At 34.1% G+C, this 15,488-nt stretch overlaps 1 protein-coding gene across 3 annotated transcripts in view; it reads right to left on the bottom strand.

Moving 5' to 3' along the window:
* Positions 1-11,456: 11,456 nt before the first annotated feature.
* The window catches only part of Lmbrd2 (LMBR1 domain containing 2), a 34,179-nt gene continuing 30,147 nt past the window's right edge, over positions 11,457-15,488 (bottom strand). For all 3 annotated transcript variants that reach the window (XM_042690515.1, XM_042690514.1, XM_042690516.1), the window contains exons 16-18: positions 13,325-13,430; positions 12,456-12,582; positions 11,457-11,522 (exon numbers count right to left, since the gene is read on the bottom strand). In XM_042690515.1, coding sequence (XP_042546449.1) covers positions 11,462-11,522; positions 12,456-12,582; positions 13,325-13,430 — 294 coding nt within the window. In that variant the 3' untranslated portion in view covers positions 11,457-11,461. The remainder of the gene's footprint in view (positions 11,523-12,455; positions 12,583-13,324; positions 13,431-15,488) is intronic.

A 15,488-nucleotide genomic window follows, 5' to 3' on the forward strand; every position in this document is an offset into this window, starting at 1 on the left:
TACTGAATTTCAATTGATTGTCAAGGCTGCTAAAGGGAGGGGGGGCAGCCTCTGGCTCTGTTTACCCAGTGAAGAAAGCCACTCCCAGGCTGTTTGCCTGAGCTGGGTGACTTTTCCCTGGGTAGAGCTGAGTCTGGCAAGTCAGATTCGGTTGTTGTGACCTGCTAAATGACTCAAGTTTTCTTCCAAGGCCTGAGTTGGAGCTAGCAGCTCAACCAGGCCTGTGTCTGTATCAAAGATGGAGATATCCAGTAGTGGGGAGGGAGGGGTGGCCTTCCCTCCTCTGCTCCCTGAGAAGGAGTGAGGACGTCAGGCTTCTACTCATGAGTCTTGGTTCCTGGGTCGTCTCTGGTCTGCGAACTGCAGGATGAAGATATCTGCTCCTTGTCGGTTCTTGCTGGTGTTGAGTAGAATCTGCTCTCCCATCGCGTCTGGCTCCTTCATCCTGGACTCACTGTGTTGCAGGTATGGCGGCTATATCCACTGCAGCCACCACTGCTCCAGCGGCTGCTCACAAGTGCTCAGATCTGTCTCCTTGCCTGGATTTTCCCTCTCTGGACTAACACTCTGTACTGTGATGGCACACTTGGTGTGATTCTCTGGCTTAGGACTGTTCACTGGGACTCTAAAACTGCTTTCTATGCAAGAGCTTGTTTTGCCTCCAGCTCCTCCTCTGCCATCTTCCTGGAATTCCGAAAAAAAAATTTATTTTTTATCATTCAAAAATCTAACTAAAATTAATTGCTTCCTGCATCCCCTTTTCTCTGTATTTTATCTATTACTAATGTCTAATAAAAAGTTTGTTCCATATGTGAAGTCTGAGTATTGTCAATTTTCACTTTTACTTTTACTTCACTTACTTTCACTCCCACTTTACTTTCTGAGCCTCATCTGTAAAATTTATGTGGAAAGGATCCAATATGTCCTATTGATTAACAAGTGTTTCAAACCAAATAATCTAGAATAAAAACAAGATTAAAGTGAGGGAACTGTCACTTTAATCACACTTAGGAGTTTCCATAATTTGCATTTAGTGACAGAGTATTGAGGTTGTATCAGTATTTTGGGGTCATGAGCCTCATCCCAAACCTATTTGTGTGTCTCAGGTTGAATTATACATCTCCATTATAGCATGAACTATAAATGACTCTATCTCAGCAGTGATTCTCATTGTAAAGAGTTACCAGTTTTAAGACAGCCCAGTGAAATGAATAGTGTACCATGCCCACATCCAACTTCTACAAATATGTGTGATATGGAGACCACTGCAAAGGCTTTTCCTTCCACTGTGGACAGAAAGATTCTGATGAGCAGAGTTCGGGTTGCAGCATACTGAAGAGCTCATTCAAACTACACGTGAAGCTCAGGTCTCTAAAAATAACTACAAGGAAGAAAGTTAGGAATTTTTAGAGGAAGAAACTTACAAATACAACTAAGTTTTGTTGATAAACACCACACTCAGGTGTACCTGATAAGAACCAAAGCAGAGACAATGAATTTGGAAACAAGTACAAAAAACAGAGAAGCATTATATAGACTTTTAGTAATTTAATATTTGTTGTACATAAAATGCCTACATTAATAACTATATTATCAGATAAGAGGCACCAATACAAATGATCTAATCCATTCTGGAGTAAAAGTTATAGACACATAAGAAAATCTCATTAAGCAAGGATACGCCTTCTATACTCTTAATGGGTTACTAAGTGTAAAAATAGAAACCAGGTGAATGTTCAGTCTTAACTACAGACTACATATACTGTGCTCTCTTAAAATTCACTTCCTATAATATTGCCTACTGGTCATACTACTCTTATCTAAAAAAGACTAAAATTAAGTATTAAGTATTCAGCACCTCCAATCAGATTGACACCTATTAATGCCATGAGTCTACTGAAACATAATATAATCATCAGCATTACACCAAGTAACTCAAACAGAATCTTCAATGATTAAAATCCATTGTAAAAAGAAACTATTTCTAGAAAAACTGATTGTCCACTCTTTCTCATTTAAAAGTCCCAATTTTAACTACTGTGAAACCTAGAAAGAAGAAAAGATTCTTCTTGCTTTATTTCCACAGCCTTTACACTATAGTCCTGCATATTCATTACACATCCTCAAGGCTGTTGAAACCACTCACCACATGTCAATATTGCAATGAAAGATTTGAACAATATGTTCTATCCATTACCTATTGCAACAGTCTCCTAGTTCCAACATACCTTCATTTTGATCTTTGAAAGTATAAAGATCACCTTTAATTAGCTAATCATATAACTGTGGTATACTTCAAATGTCCCACCCATTATCTGTGAACAAGACCTTAATTACAGCCAAATTTCCCCAGGATCATCATGTGGACATTGCAGAAGGCACATTCTCCCCCAAGGAGTGCACTGGAACACTCACTGAATACATATCTTGGGCACATTCCTAAAATCCATATACACAATGGAGCTCACAAAGGATCTATGATAGCTCCATCACAAAGTAGAAGGCAGGGAGGTCACTTAAATGACATTTCTAGGAAGAAATGCTTATTCAGCTTGATACTCTAACACTATTGAGCGCCTACTTTCAGATGACAACCTGAGTAGATTCCTGGATTATTTTCCCAACAAATGATGAAAATTAGAGAAAAGGGGCAAGAGAGAGAAAAGGAGGAGAAAGGGAAGGAAGAAGCAAGCGAGTGAGCAAGCACATGCAACAGACAGTGACAGACAGAGAGACAGAAAGAGTCTAGAAGTTCCTGAAATGTTTTCAGAGTGTCTGCTTTGACTTCAAGGTCTTTGATCCATTTGGAGTTGATTCTGATGCAGGGTGATATATAAGGATCTAGCTTTAGTTTTCTACAGGTGTTTAACCAATTTTGCCACCACCATTTACTAAAGAGGCTGTCTTTCTTCCATTCTATTTTTTTAGCTCCCTTATTGAAGATTGAGTGGCTCTAGGTCTGTGGGTTCATTTCTGGATGTTCAGTTCTATTCCATTGGTCATCAGATCTGTTCTTGTGCCAGCACCAAGCTGTTTTGATTACTATGGCTTTGTAGGAGAGTTTGAAGTTTGGTGTTGATATTCCTCCAGCATTGTTCTTTGTGCTAAGGTTTTTGCTAGTCAGGGTCAAAAGACTTAAAGAGAGACTTCTCTGAAGAAGAAATAAAAATGGCCAATAGACACATGAAGAAATGCTCAACTTGTCTAGCCATAAAAGAAATGCAAATCAAAACAACATTGAGATTCTGCCTCACCCCAGTTAGAATGGCTATAATCAAGAACTCTAATAACAACAGATGCTGGAGGGGATATGGCCAGAAGGGAACCCTACTGCATTGTTGGTGGGAGTGTAAACTTGTTCAACCACTTTGGAAAGTAGTATGGAGGTTCTTCAAAAGACTCCACATAGAGCTCCCCTATGACCCAGCAATCCTACTTTTAGGCATTTACCCAAACAATCACAAACACGGCCATACTAAAGCTACCAGCACAACTATGTTTACCACAGCATTATTCACCATAGTTAAGATATGGAACTAACCCAGATGCCCCTCACCAGATGAATGGATCAAGAAAATGTAGTATAATGGTATATATATACATATATATATATATATATATATATACACACACACACACACATGGAATTCTATGCCTTCCTCAGAAAGAATGACACCACCCCATTTGTTAGGAAATGAAAAGACTTGGAAAAAATTATAAGTGAAGTAAGCCAGACCCAAAGAAACATGGGTCCCATGATTTCCCTTATCTACAATAACTAGAATATGTCTAGGACTAGCAGAAGAGGTCAAAGCTATATACATATGACCATATAACCTGATGCTAAGCAAAATGAATCCCAAGATAGGGACACAAGAGTTTTTTTCTTGTTGTTCTTTTCAATGTACTTATAATGTACTATGTGATTTTTTTTTGTTTCTTTGTATGTTCTTCTCCCATGGTACAACCCCTGTTGTCACTGTATTTGATTCCGGTGTCCTGAATCTTATATATACATTTTTCTAATTTGGGGAGGGAGAGGGAAATTTCAAAAAATGGTGAAATAAGGATACAGGATGACCCATTGCAACACTGAGACACTATGGTGAAAACAAACTTTACAACTTTGTGGAGTGCGGTGAAGAGTTGGGGAGGAGGGGAGGAAAGGGATGGTAGGGGAAAAACAAACAAGGGGGTAACAATGCTCGATAGGAAATGGACTCATTACCTTGCTCATGTAACTGTAACCCCTCTGTACAGTATATTTACAATAAAAATATATATTTAAAAAAAGAGTCTAGAAGTATTTCTAAAGAATCCAGCAACAAAGTAAAGTACACAAAGATTCAAAATTTCATGGAAAGCATCTACATCACTTTTTTCTCCCAACTCTAGGGGCAAATTCAGAATCAGGGACATAGGTTGATAAAATTCAAAGTATGTAAAGTGGAAATATAACTCAAAGACAGACATCTTGTATCTTCAACCTCAGTTCCCGAGTGATAGCCTTAAGATTTTTTTTAACATTAAGAAATGAGACCATAAAGCACAATACTTCAAAAATACTTCTAATGGCTTTATGTATGAACTTGGCAAAGCTGTAGTACAAAGTTATTTAATCAAATACCAATGGAAGACATTGGTAGGAAAGTACTTATGGTCACCATCTATAATGAATTTAAACAAAATTGCTGCTATAATTCAGTTGCCTAATACAGTTATTTAAGACATTCTATCCAATAATTTCAAATACGTGAAACTGACATACCCAAGAGGAAAATGAAATGCTTCAAGATGACATTATTCTTTTTGTGACGTTTCCTTTGTCTTGCTTGCCCTAGTCACATTGAACTTTCTAGCATCCCAAATCATTGAGCTATACTGTACTGAATCTATAGGTTAAGTTAGGAGCAACTCTCATTTTGAAAAGATTGAGCTTCCCTGTCCACGAACATGGATTATCACTCTACTTTGTTGATTTCTTTCTTCAGAGCTTTGTTTTTCTCATATGACGCTCATAGTTAGGCTGGCTAGAGTTCTATCCCTTTAATTGATCTTTTCAAAGAATAAGAATGCAGTTTTGCTCTGTTCCTCTCTGCTCTCTAGCTGCTCTTTTCTAGCTCTCTCTGCTCTCTTGCTGCTGTTCTTTTCTAGCTCTCCCTGCTCTCTCTGCTCTCTCTCTGCGCTCGCTCTCTGCTCTCTCTCCCCTCTCCCCTCTCTCTGCTGCGCTTTCCTCTCTCTTTCCTCTCTTTCCCAGCCACGTGGAGTGCCAACCTTGCCTGGTCCCAGCAGGTCTCTGAATAAACCTACCCCTTACCTGAAAAAAAAAAAAAAATGCAGTTTTGTTCATTTTTTTCCTACTACTTTATCATTTTAACTTTCATTGGATTCTACTCACATTTTATCATTACTTTTGTTTTAATTATAGGCACAAGACCAAGAACTATAAAACCAAAAGTACATATATTTAAGTATTTATCTTAAAACACTTGTTATATAAAATTTGCTAAATTTAAAAGGAAAAATACCTATTTTAAAGAACTATCTCAAATAAAGTAAAATGCATAAAAAATTAGCAAAATCCATTGTAACTTATAGAAATGTAGTTTATTTCATGCAGTTACATAATTTCATTTAACAACTAATCATATAAACACCTCAAAAAATTCATTACATCACAATAAGTTACACTATTACAAAGAAACTACCAGTCAATTTAGTTTGTCAAAATCAAACCAAGAGAACATTATGCATAGATAAGACCAAAGATTCTACCTCACTTAGCACTTTGCAACTTTTTATAAATATACATTATAAGTGTAATGAGAATCTGCACAGAAAAATGATCAAATCTACAATCCACTAATCAAATAGGAAACCTCTGTCATTACATATCAGATAGTAAGAGGTGAGTAAGATAAATTTGGTATCATGCATCAAAACTGAGCATAGTTGACAATTTGAAAACTTTGATTGGATGCACATCTGAATAAGTATCTTCTATTTTATCTAGTCAACTGAATTAGATGAAGGCAAAATAACAAGCACTTTATTAATGCAACACAGAAATTAGGCTTTTGGTATACTTTGCTTGGGTACTGGTAGTTATAAAAAGATATGAAGACATGTAGGCATATTCCAAGTTCACACTGGAGTACTAAAGAATATTGTCCCTAAGGATATAGGTTTGCTCAGATCTTATGTAAGAAAGACATTTAAACTATTTAACAGCAAGACTACAATTAATTAATAATGAAAACACATAAAAATTAAATATCAGGAAATAATAATAGCTCTCTTGTACTTTTTGATGCTATAAATTATAAACATATATTAGATTATAGTGATTTAAAAGATAGGTATACATATTCCCTACCTTCTAAGATGAGAAAAATCCTTCACGTTGGTTTCAAAATGCAGACAAAAATAAATATACTGGATTGCCTTTAACAAATAATAAATAATGCAGTGTCTCCCCCACAATTTGATATACTAAGTAGGGAAGATGCTAGTCAGCTTTCAGCTGATAAATACAGTTCTAAGTGGGTAGATGAATAATGTTTCTATCAGTATTACCAACTCTAAATGGTATTATGCAGTTTGATAAATTATGATTTCACCATATATATGTCTGCCATGGTAAGCCATACTTGTACCAACTGCAGAAAAATAAATCTCCTTTTAGAAAATAATCTGCGATAACAATAACCACAAAAGAAAGGGTTTTCCTGGAAAAAGAATAATTTCCCTAAGGAGTATATTAATACAAGTATATATTTAAGACATTGATGGGAACTATGCCAACAGTCTTGCTCTAGTAAAAATAAAAAATAACATAGCAATGGATAAAACAAATTTTTAGTTAAGCCATAGTAAATACAGAAAAAAAAGTAGAAGTGAGGACATGTTCCTGTGATGGGAACAGACAGGATTAGCACATGCTCTTCTGGAAAGATGGCTCATGGAGCTCACAGTCAGGAAAGATGGCAATACTGCTTGGTTTCCCAAGACTCTGGGCAGGAAAATGTCACTGAGTTGGAAGTATCCCACCAGAGGGGACGTCATATGTCAGAAGGCATTCTGTAACTGTAAACCTATGACACTGTTCCATCTCTCTTAAGGAAAATTTTAATGATGTATATATTATTTATGAATTCTTCCAAGTTCTTAATGTTTGAGTTTCAAACATTTTTTGCAAAAATTATTACACTACTATGATTCATTTCACTCAAGTGCCCTCTTTAGTGACCTAAAAAGTATACATTGAAAAGCGTGTTTCACATTTACATTTAGACATTGTATACTTGTACACCAAAAGCTGTTTTACTATTTTAGTTACAATACTGCTACTTCAAGTAGTGGGATTTGTGGTCAGAAGTAGTTCCTTTTGACTCCATTGCTCATCAAAAGCAAATGTATACACAAAAGAAAAAGTCAGCACACTAAAAATTATATTATAACCAGAAGTGTCAGAAAGAAGGGTGGTATTGAAAAAAATGATGTTAAGTTGGGCACTGGTAGCTCACAGCTGTTATCCTAGCTACTCAGGAGGCTGAGATCTAAGGATCGCAGTTCAAAACCAGTCCATGCAAGAAAGTCTGTGATATTCTTATATCCAATAAGCCACCAGAAAACAGGAACTGGCGCTGTGGCTCAAGTGGTAGAGTGCTAGCCTTGTGCTGAAGAGCTGAGGGACAGCACTCTGACCCAAAGTTCAAGCCCCACAACTGACAAAAAAAAAAAGAGAAAAGATTTAATTAAAAAAATGATTTTAAAAAAAGAGGCAGAAAAGAACCCTAAGCCCATTTACTTCTTAACATTTAGGATTTAATGTAATATGATCCCTTAATCAAGAGATATTCAATAATGCTAAGATTTCTTGTTTTATCGTTGCAATTTTCAGGAAAGGTCCACTAAAATTACAAGTACAAAACTTACCTTACTGAGCAGTGTGAATTGTAATATAGTGTATTTTTCATTTAATACAGTAGTTAACACATCATCATTCCCTAATCTATTAAAAAGTATTAAACAATGAGGTTTGCTAGTGAACTTAAATGAAATTCATTCCTCAATACACTAAAATATACTTTAAAAAATACACATGTTGACTTTCCTATCCACAATTAATGTGGATACATATTCCACTTAGAACACTTAGACAAATAGCAAAGGCCCCAAATTAATCATTTGGCAGCATTTTATAATGCTTTGATTTTTAAATTCTCTGATTTATTTTTTATAAAGAGAAAGCTTTAAAGCTTTACCACTTTTGTGAAATAAGGTTATCATGTGTGATGAAATTATCTAAAGTCATTTCAATTCATTAAAAGAGCCAAATTTAATAATTGGACTTTTGCTTATTTTACTTTTTTTTCAAAAATGCTCTATTGATAGCAAGTTATATATTTTAAAAGTTAATTAGCAACTTATAGGTGATTAATGAAAATTACAGATTATTATTACTTTCTGCAATGGTTATTTTAAACTAGTGGCTTACTGAACATGCTTACCTAAAAATATTTAGAAAAATAATTTAGAAAATTCTAATCAGATATTATCATGTAAGAAAGGCATAAAAAAGTAGTTGCCAGAAATAATTCTTTAAGAAATGTACTTTGCATGTAAGGTGTATGAATTAAGTAATTTAATAATAATATTTTCCAATAAATGTCATTACATGCTAATAACTGCAAAATGGAATCATTTTTGTACATACTATAGATTTTTATACAAGGTGGTTTAACAAATATTAACTTTTGTAGGACAATCTCATTTTGAAATCCGAATATTCTAGATCATTGAAACAACCAAAAACTGTTTTGGAACTCAAACGTCATAAAAAGATCTATATTATATGTGATGTATATATATAGGCCTATGCTTTAATTATTATAACCATAAACATTTAGTAATAAAGGAAAGGAGCAAGTTTCCTTTCTGCATTCCTATCAATTTACATTAGGGTATTATAAAGTAATTAGATAATTTCTTCTCTTTTCCTGTTTCTGTTTACTCCATCTGAGTACACAACAAAACCTGATGAGAAACCACATATACTTAAAAATATTCCAAAGACTGGGTGTGACTCAAGCAGTAGAATGCCTGCCTAGCTTGAGCCTGAGTTCAAACCCCACTTACAAAAACCAAAAAACTCACATCTCAAAGTAAATAAATGTTAACCCAAATGTTAAACAATAAAACATTATTTTCACAGGTCTTCTGATGACTTAGTCCAATAAATGTTTTTGCTTTGGAGACTTGTAAGTATCTCTATAATACTAAGAAACCTAAATTCTGAAATAATCATTTACCCATTCATCATCTTCAAGTACCACTAGGAAAAATAGCATAGCTAATGACCTGTTTTGTCTTTCTAAACTCCAGGACATAAACATAAATTCATTGCCTCACAACCGTTTTGTGAGGTAGATCAGTAGGCAAATAGCATTATCTTCACTCTGCAAATGAAGAAATTGAGGCACTGTAAGGTTACAAGATCTTCCCAAGGCATTCAAGGAGTCAACCATGAAACTACAAGCAGTATTAAATTACTGTGGCACTCTGATCACATTACACAAAAATGTGCATATGTGTGTGTGTCTGTGTGTGTTAAACAGGTTAGAAGACCTTAAATTCAGAGTAAATCTATCAACTGATAGTAATTTTAAAGGGCTTTAATTTTAAAGATTATAAACTCATAGATCAAAACAATCAGATAATTAGGATGATGCATTATTCTTTTCCATACCTAAACAGAACTATGTCTTCACAATTTTTACATGATAACATTCATTAAAGAACAAACTAAAAATGGAAAATTTATGACTGAGAGAAAGATTACTTTCAAGAAATATAAATCAAGTTGGGCACAGGTGGCTCACAGCTGTAATCTTAGCTACTCAGGAGGCTAAGATCTGAGGATTCAGGTTCAAAGCCAGACTGGGCAGAAAAGTTTGTGAGACTTTTATCTCCAATAAACTACTCAGTAAAAATCTGGAAGTAGCGCTGTGGCTCAAGTGGTACAGCACTATTTTTGAGCACAAGAGGCTCAAGGACAGCTCACAGGCCCTGAGTTGAAGCCCCATGATTGGCAAAAAAAAAAAAAAAAAAAAGGAAAGAACCATAAATCATATTCTTAGGATGACCATATAATTGAACTTCAATAAAGAAACTTGAGAGTTTAGGGGAGCACTAGTCATAATTACAAGGATAATAGATACTAAACTGAGACTATCCTGGGCAAGTTTAAATATGGTCACCCAATGTAGAATTGATTCTGAAAGAATTACAGATACTTTAGGACCATAAAAAATTCCCTGCAAGTATGTTGTGCTCAATCATATTCACCAGTGTGTCAAAAGATAATATCTGTTTGGCTTAAACACAAAGGTTAAAATAGTCAATTTAAAATTATAAGCACATTTAAAAAATAAAATTATTATTACAGATTTCCATTTTAATATTATTTTGCTATTTTCTATAAACCCCAATTTAAGTTCTAGTAATAAAAGTAAATGCATTCATTTTTTAGCTTTATATAACCAGATGTTTTCTTTTCAAAAAGTGAAAATGGGCACCTTTAAGTAGTAGAGAATTTTTGTGGAATTCTTTGGCTATTAAAAAAAACAAAAAACAAAAAAACCCTCCTATTTACCATTAGTGCTTAGAGTTTCTCCTTGAATGGAATAATCAACACTTATGTCAATATGGTAATACCAAAGGTGAGTTTTCTTTCCAAAATGAAAATCTTTTCAAAGCAATAATACCAAAAACATTTTTAAAAATGTTTTTTAAAAAAGACTGAAAAGAATGACATATTACTTAATTAGAGAACACATGCTAAAGACATTGTCAGTGGATGTATAATCTTAGTTATACATGCAAAAAATCCCATTAATTTGCATACATATTTGAAAAAGAGCTTCTTACATTCAGCTATGTCTGATAAGACTTATTTTAAGACATTGGTTTTGTGAATACCAACATTATCTGAGGTCTTCTTTCACATATGTTTCCTTAAGTAAGTACAAGTTGAACCTACGTTTTAGAAACAGCAAAAATGTAAATCGTAATTACAAAACTGCATTATCACTTAGTGTGACATATGGCTTCCTTGAACCTTTGCCTCCTGAAAAAAAATGAATCTGAAACAAACTTAATTACACATTCTCAATATACATTGGTCTTTATCATGAGTCAAACCCTTCCACTATAACTGTACTTCTAAGGCAGATACTTAGAGAATGGTATGTAACAAATCCTATTAGCAAAGATGATACTCAATTCAGTGAACTAAACAACCTATTAGTGCTAAGATGTAATTAATTATCTGTAACGTTTTGTTTTCCTGACACTTTTTATCAAGAGTACAGAGGAATTTTGGGAGCACACAAACATCCATAAAGGCTGAACTGATGTGTTGTCTTAGATTAGTTGTTCCATGATTTTTTTTCTGATTTTAAATATCTTCAAATATTACACTGGAGGACATTGAAAGATATCGACCACCAGGCTGATACCTAAAAGATGAACAAAAAAATTATCTGAATCATCAAATGTAAAAAAGGAAAAAAGAAAATATATTGTTTCAGTAAAAAAAAAAAATCAAGTCAATAGCTGAAATAAAAACTTACTATTTACTTAACTGTAAATCAACCAAAAATGGTGTCTAGAGTACATGTAAGACAAAGTGAAGAATATTTTTAAAAAAACGGACAGATATAAGATGCATCCAGGAGACTGTTAGTTTAATAAACTTAATTATCAAATATAAATAGAATATTCTTATTTTGCTACTTATAGATAATAATACATTAAACATCTTTATGTATGTGATAATTTGCTTTTATTTTCTCATGGGACAGTTGGAAAAGATACAGTCTCTAATATCTGAGTACTAGAGTTTTCCTGAATTGCCATTTATAAGCTGTCTCTGTATTTAAAATGCAACTGGATTTCAACCACAAATAAAATACTGTTAAAGTATTTAGATTGTGTCTGATATCAAGATACAATTATGTCACAACTGATAAATTAAATCAACGTTATAATGAGATTGTCATAGATATAATTCTTTGCTACTTATATTCAACTTTTTCTTATTTATAACACTAGTGTTATACTGTATATACAGTATATAATTTTGTAATTATAATTATATAATTATAAAATAATATAATAGTATATAAATATATGAAGATACCAATTCCAATTCCCACTATTTGAGTGCTAAATTTTCAAATATAAAAAAATTAGAGGGCAAGAAAAGACATCAAAAGTCATTTAATTTTTTAGTAGTAGTAAAACTGAGGATATAACTAAAGTCTCATATTGGTAAGTATGTTACCACTAGGTTACATCCTCAGCTAAACATTTTTTTATATTAAATTATCACTTGTTTTCAACCTTGTCAGGTTAGTATATCAATAAAATTTCAGATAATTGGAACTTGCCTTCCTGATTCAGATTCAAGAGGATCATCAGTGAATGTTTCTGCATTAAAATCCAAAGGTTCTGCATCTTGAAGAAGTTCTATTCGGTCCCTTTCAGTCCTATTGTTAGCCCTAGTATACTTGGATGCTGCTCAAAAGAAGAAAACCAATGTCTATTATTGTCTTTTAATTTATGAATTCAAAGAAAGAAAAATCAAGACTAAAAATGATCCAAATTTTTATTTTAACAACAAAAAGAGATGATAAAACTACATGGTTCTTTAAAAATCAGTTGAAAAGCCAGGTACAGGGGTTCAAGCATATAATCTTAGCTACTTGGAGGCAGAGATCAAGGAATCTTGGTATCAGGCCAGCTTGAGAAAAAAGAAAATTGAGAGACACTATCTTAACCAATGGCTGGGAAAGTTGGCACGTACCTGAGATAACATAGCTGTTATATGAGCTACAGGGAAAGCACAATGACTGAACATAGTGGTGCATGCCTGTCATCCCTATCACACAGGGAAACACAAATTGGAGGATTGCAGCAATGGCCATTCTGGGCATAAACAAGACTCTGCCTTGAAAATCACCAATACAAAAGGGGGCTAGAAGTATAGCTCAAGTGGTTCAGGCTTTGTCTAGCAAACATGAAACCCTGAGTTCTACCCCCAAAACACTAAAGCATAAAAATTAATATGAATCAAAATTAATATTTAACTGTGTCATTACAGTGAAGTTGTTTCTTATCAAATGAAATGTCAGTTGGCTTCACAGTGAATTTTATATTTTGTTTGTGATTATAAAAACATTCTAAATAAGATATCCACTCAGTATCTATGTAGGCAAGCATAAGAAAATACTTTCTAAATCAGCTAGAAAATACTCACACCAATTGGTATTAATATCTGAGAAATTGGACTCTTTGGGATCAGGATGAACATTTCTATTTCTGGTAGAATCTTCTCTATTGTGTCCATATCGTTCTTTCCATTCCTAGAAAAGAAATACAAATAAATATGTAACAAAAGAACAGAGAATAATTAATCACTAGTAATATATTCTATACACTTAGTATAATGTAAATATTACCATTACAAAACTCATAAGTAAGCTGGGAACTAGTACCTCACGCCTGTAAGCCTAGCTACTCAAGAGGTTGAGATCTGAGGATCATGGGTCAAAGCCAGACAAGCAGGAAAGTCTGTGAGACATTAATCTCCAATAACCTACTCAGAAGAAGCCAGAAGTGGTGCTGCGGCTCAAGTGGTGAGACCTAGCCTTGAGCACAGAGTAAGTTAGGGACAGAGCCTAGACCCTGAGTTCAAGCCACAGGACCAGCAAAAAAAAAAAAAAAAAAATCATTACTAATCATTATAATTGTCATAATGAACTTAAGAAACAACAGGTCAATGTATATATCTTTATGTGATTTGTTAAGACTAGTCTATATATGCTTTTTTATTCTGCTTACTTGAACTCAAGGCTTTCTGTTTTCCAGACAAGTGCTCCACTATTTGAGCCATGCCTTTTGTATTTTATTTAGTTTAAGGATATGCTCTTGCAATTTGCTCCATGACTAATGTTGGACCAGGATCCTTCTGCCTATGCCTTCATGTAAATGGAATAATATGCACATGACAGTACGCAGATTTTTTTTACCCCTCCTGGCCTCGAACCAGGACCATAATGACCACTGCTTCCTAAGTAGCTAGGATTGTAGGTGTGTGGCACCACACCAGACCCTATAAGCTTTAATTTTTAATGAAGACATTTATAGCCATTTTGCTAGCTTTGATTATAACTTATTATTCTAAAAATTTTTAAATGATATCAGGCATGTTAAATAATATGTTTCTCTTGATGATATGTTATGGAAAACATAAATGATTAATGAGATTTAATAAAATTTCATTTCACTTAAACTATAAACAAAGTTATTCTTGATGGCAAAATCAAAGTTGTATAAAAGCATAACAAAATGATGACTCAGATTGTGCTCCTATGAACACAGTAAAATCATAGTTAGCTGAGGTTCTATTCATTAAATTGAAACTATTTGATGTCACCTAATTCCACCTTCCAGGCAGTGCAAGGAATCGTTTTTCTATGCGTAAGCAATCTACTGTAATTTTAGTAAATTGTGAAAGTAAAAACCTATTCACAATAGCCAAACTACAGGATCAGCCTAAGTGTCCATAAACCTATGAATGGAAATCGAAAATATAGTATCCAAAAAGCATGAAACTATATCATTTGAAGAAAAATGGATAAAAATGGAGACCATCAGGTTACGAAAGATAAGCCAGAATAAGACAAATACTGTATTTTCCCTCTTACATGTTGCCTAAATTTAGAGATAAAAAAGGAAAGTATATGGGTGAAATGATTACTGTTTAGGTGTGGGAACCAGCAAGAATGGGGAGAGTAAGAAGGTAAAGAGAAAGTGAATCTCCTCAAAATACTTTACATGTATGAAAAGAAAATTAATTTGTGTTTGAAAGGAAGGAAGAGAAAGCGAAACTGAAGAAAAGAATTTGGCCAAAGTATACTATATACATGTTTAGACATATAATGAAACCCCTTAGTACAATTAATTTAATGCTAAGAAAAAAAAGAAAGCCAGGCATTGGTTACTCACTCATGCCTGTAATTCTAGCTACTCAGAAGGCTGAAATGAAAATCGCAGTTCAAAGCCAGCCCAAGCAGAAAAGTCTATGAGACTCTTAACTCCAATGAACTACTGAAAAGCTACAGGGCTGGGAAGGTGGCTCAGTGGTAGAGTGCTTGCCTTGCATGCATGAGGCCCTGGGTTCCATTCCTCAGCACCACATAAGGAGAAAAAAGCCGTAAGTGGCACTCAAGGCTAGCACTCTACCACTTGAGCTGAAGGGCTGAGGGACAGCATCCAGGCCCAGAGTTCAGGCCCCACGATCGGACCAAAAAAAAAAAGCTACAAATAGCACTGAAAGCCACCAGTTCAAGCTCCAGGACCAGCATAAAACAAATAATTAAAAGGGGCAGAAAGAATAAGATAAACAGAACAACAACAAA

This window comes from Dipodomys spectabilis, unplaced genomic scaffold (assembly GCF_019054845.1).
Source record: "Dipodomys spectabilis isolate Male_0828 unplaced genomic scaffold, ASM1905484v1 ptg000138l, whole genome shotgun sequence".
Lineage (NCBI taxonomy): Eukaryota > Metazoa > Chordata > Mammalia > Rodentia > Heteromyidae > Dipodomys > Dipodomys spectabilis.